Below are 1149 nucleotides of genomic sequence, written 5' to 3' on the forward strand. Positions count from 1 at the left end.
TGGTTCCATTCTGCATCACTTAACTAAATTAACTAGTTTGTGAAAAGATATTTTCCTAACACTGTTCATATCCTAAATCAGAAAAAGAGGCTAATACCAAACATAAAGAGACGTAGCACAGTGGAGTTTTAGTTCTCAATGTTAACTTTTTCCGTTGTGTATGACCAGGTGAACAATGCCACTGCCCGTGTTCAGACCAAGAAGCCAACTGCAGCTGTTCCCAATGGTAAGTGCAGATTGCTTATGTGCTCTTGGCTCATCTGTGCTGCCATCGACCTTTTTCTTCTGTGTCTCTCCTACCTCCTTCCTCCCCCATGTCCTCACTGCGGGAATCCTCAGTACCAGAGACTGTCCCATTCAACACAAAAAAGCCTCCCATTTCTTTGCAACCAAACATACTTCAATGTTACCACAACCTCCTGTAGTGTCAGTAAGATTATAAGTTTATGGATATTTTAGTTATTTAGAGTTTGAGGGTTGTAAATATTTTACAGTACAAAATATTTCGTTAGTAGAAAGCACCCAGATATGCCCATACCATGCTGACAGCCATCATTGTTAAGCGCAGGATGCAACTGCCAAAGACACAGACAGATGATCACGGAGTAACTTTTGGACATTTATGTGTATATGATATCACTTTGATGTCTGCAATTTCACTCACATCCCTGACACCAGTATAATTACACTTGAGTAGATTATGTGAAGCCTCAATCATAAATTTTCTTCTTGAATGCATAATTGGTGATTTTTTTGTTTAATAAGGTGGTTTAGAAAAACACTAGATAAATATAGATGCTCCTACATGCCTGTTATCCTGTGGCTTACTGGAATGAAATGCTTAAAATAGAAGTGGCATGCTGTTGTTACCAAATGGGGTTGTAGCAAACAATTATTGGTGAAATTGCACAGCAGATACTGTGCACAGGGAGCAATATTTCACCTTGTCAGAGCATTATAGTTTAACAGATATGCATATCATTGCTGGTGTTAACTTTCCTAACTGTGTAAAGATGTGCATATGTCCATCTTGTACGCACACATTGCTCAGGGGAATCTTATGAATGTGGTGTCTGCATGTCCATTATAAAGACAGTCAAATTGTGGTATGCCTACACTTCTCTGACCCATCATCCGTCCCCATCTTCA

At 39.3% G+C, this 1149-nt stretch overlaps 1 protein-coding gene across 1 annotated transcript in view; it reads left to right on the top strand.

Moving 5' to 3' along the window:
* LOC119586982 (RNA binding protein fox-1 homolog 3-like) overlaps positions 1 to 1149 on the top strand; it is a gene marked incomplete at both ends in the record, with an annotated part of 26339 nt that overhangs the window by 9613 nt on the left and 15577 nt on the right. Inside the window, 1 exon segment of the mRNA XM_037935724.1 lies at positions 169 to 226. Within this exon segment, the coding sequence (XP_037791652.1) occupies positions 169 to 226 (58 nt within the window).

The sequence above is a fragment of the Penaeus monodon genome, chromosome 22 (genome assembly GCF_015228065.2).
Source record: "Penaeus monodon isolate SGIC_2016 chromosome 22, NSTDA_Pmon_1, whole genome shotgun sequence".
In the NCBI taxonomy this organism is placed as follows: domain Eukaryota; kingdom Metazoa; phylum Arthropoda; class Malacostraca; order Decapoda; family Penaeidae; genus Penaeus; species Penaeus monodon.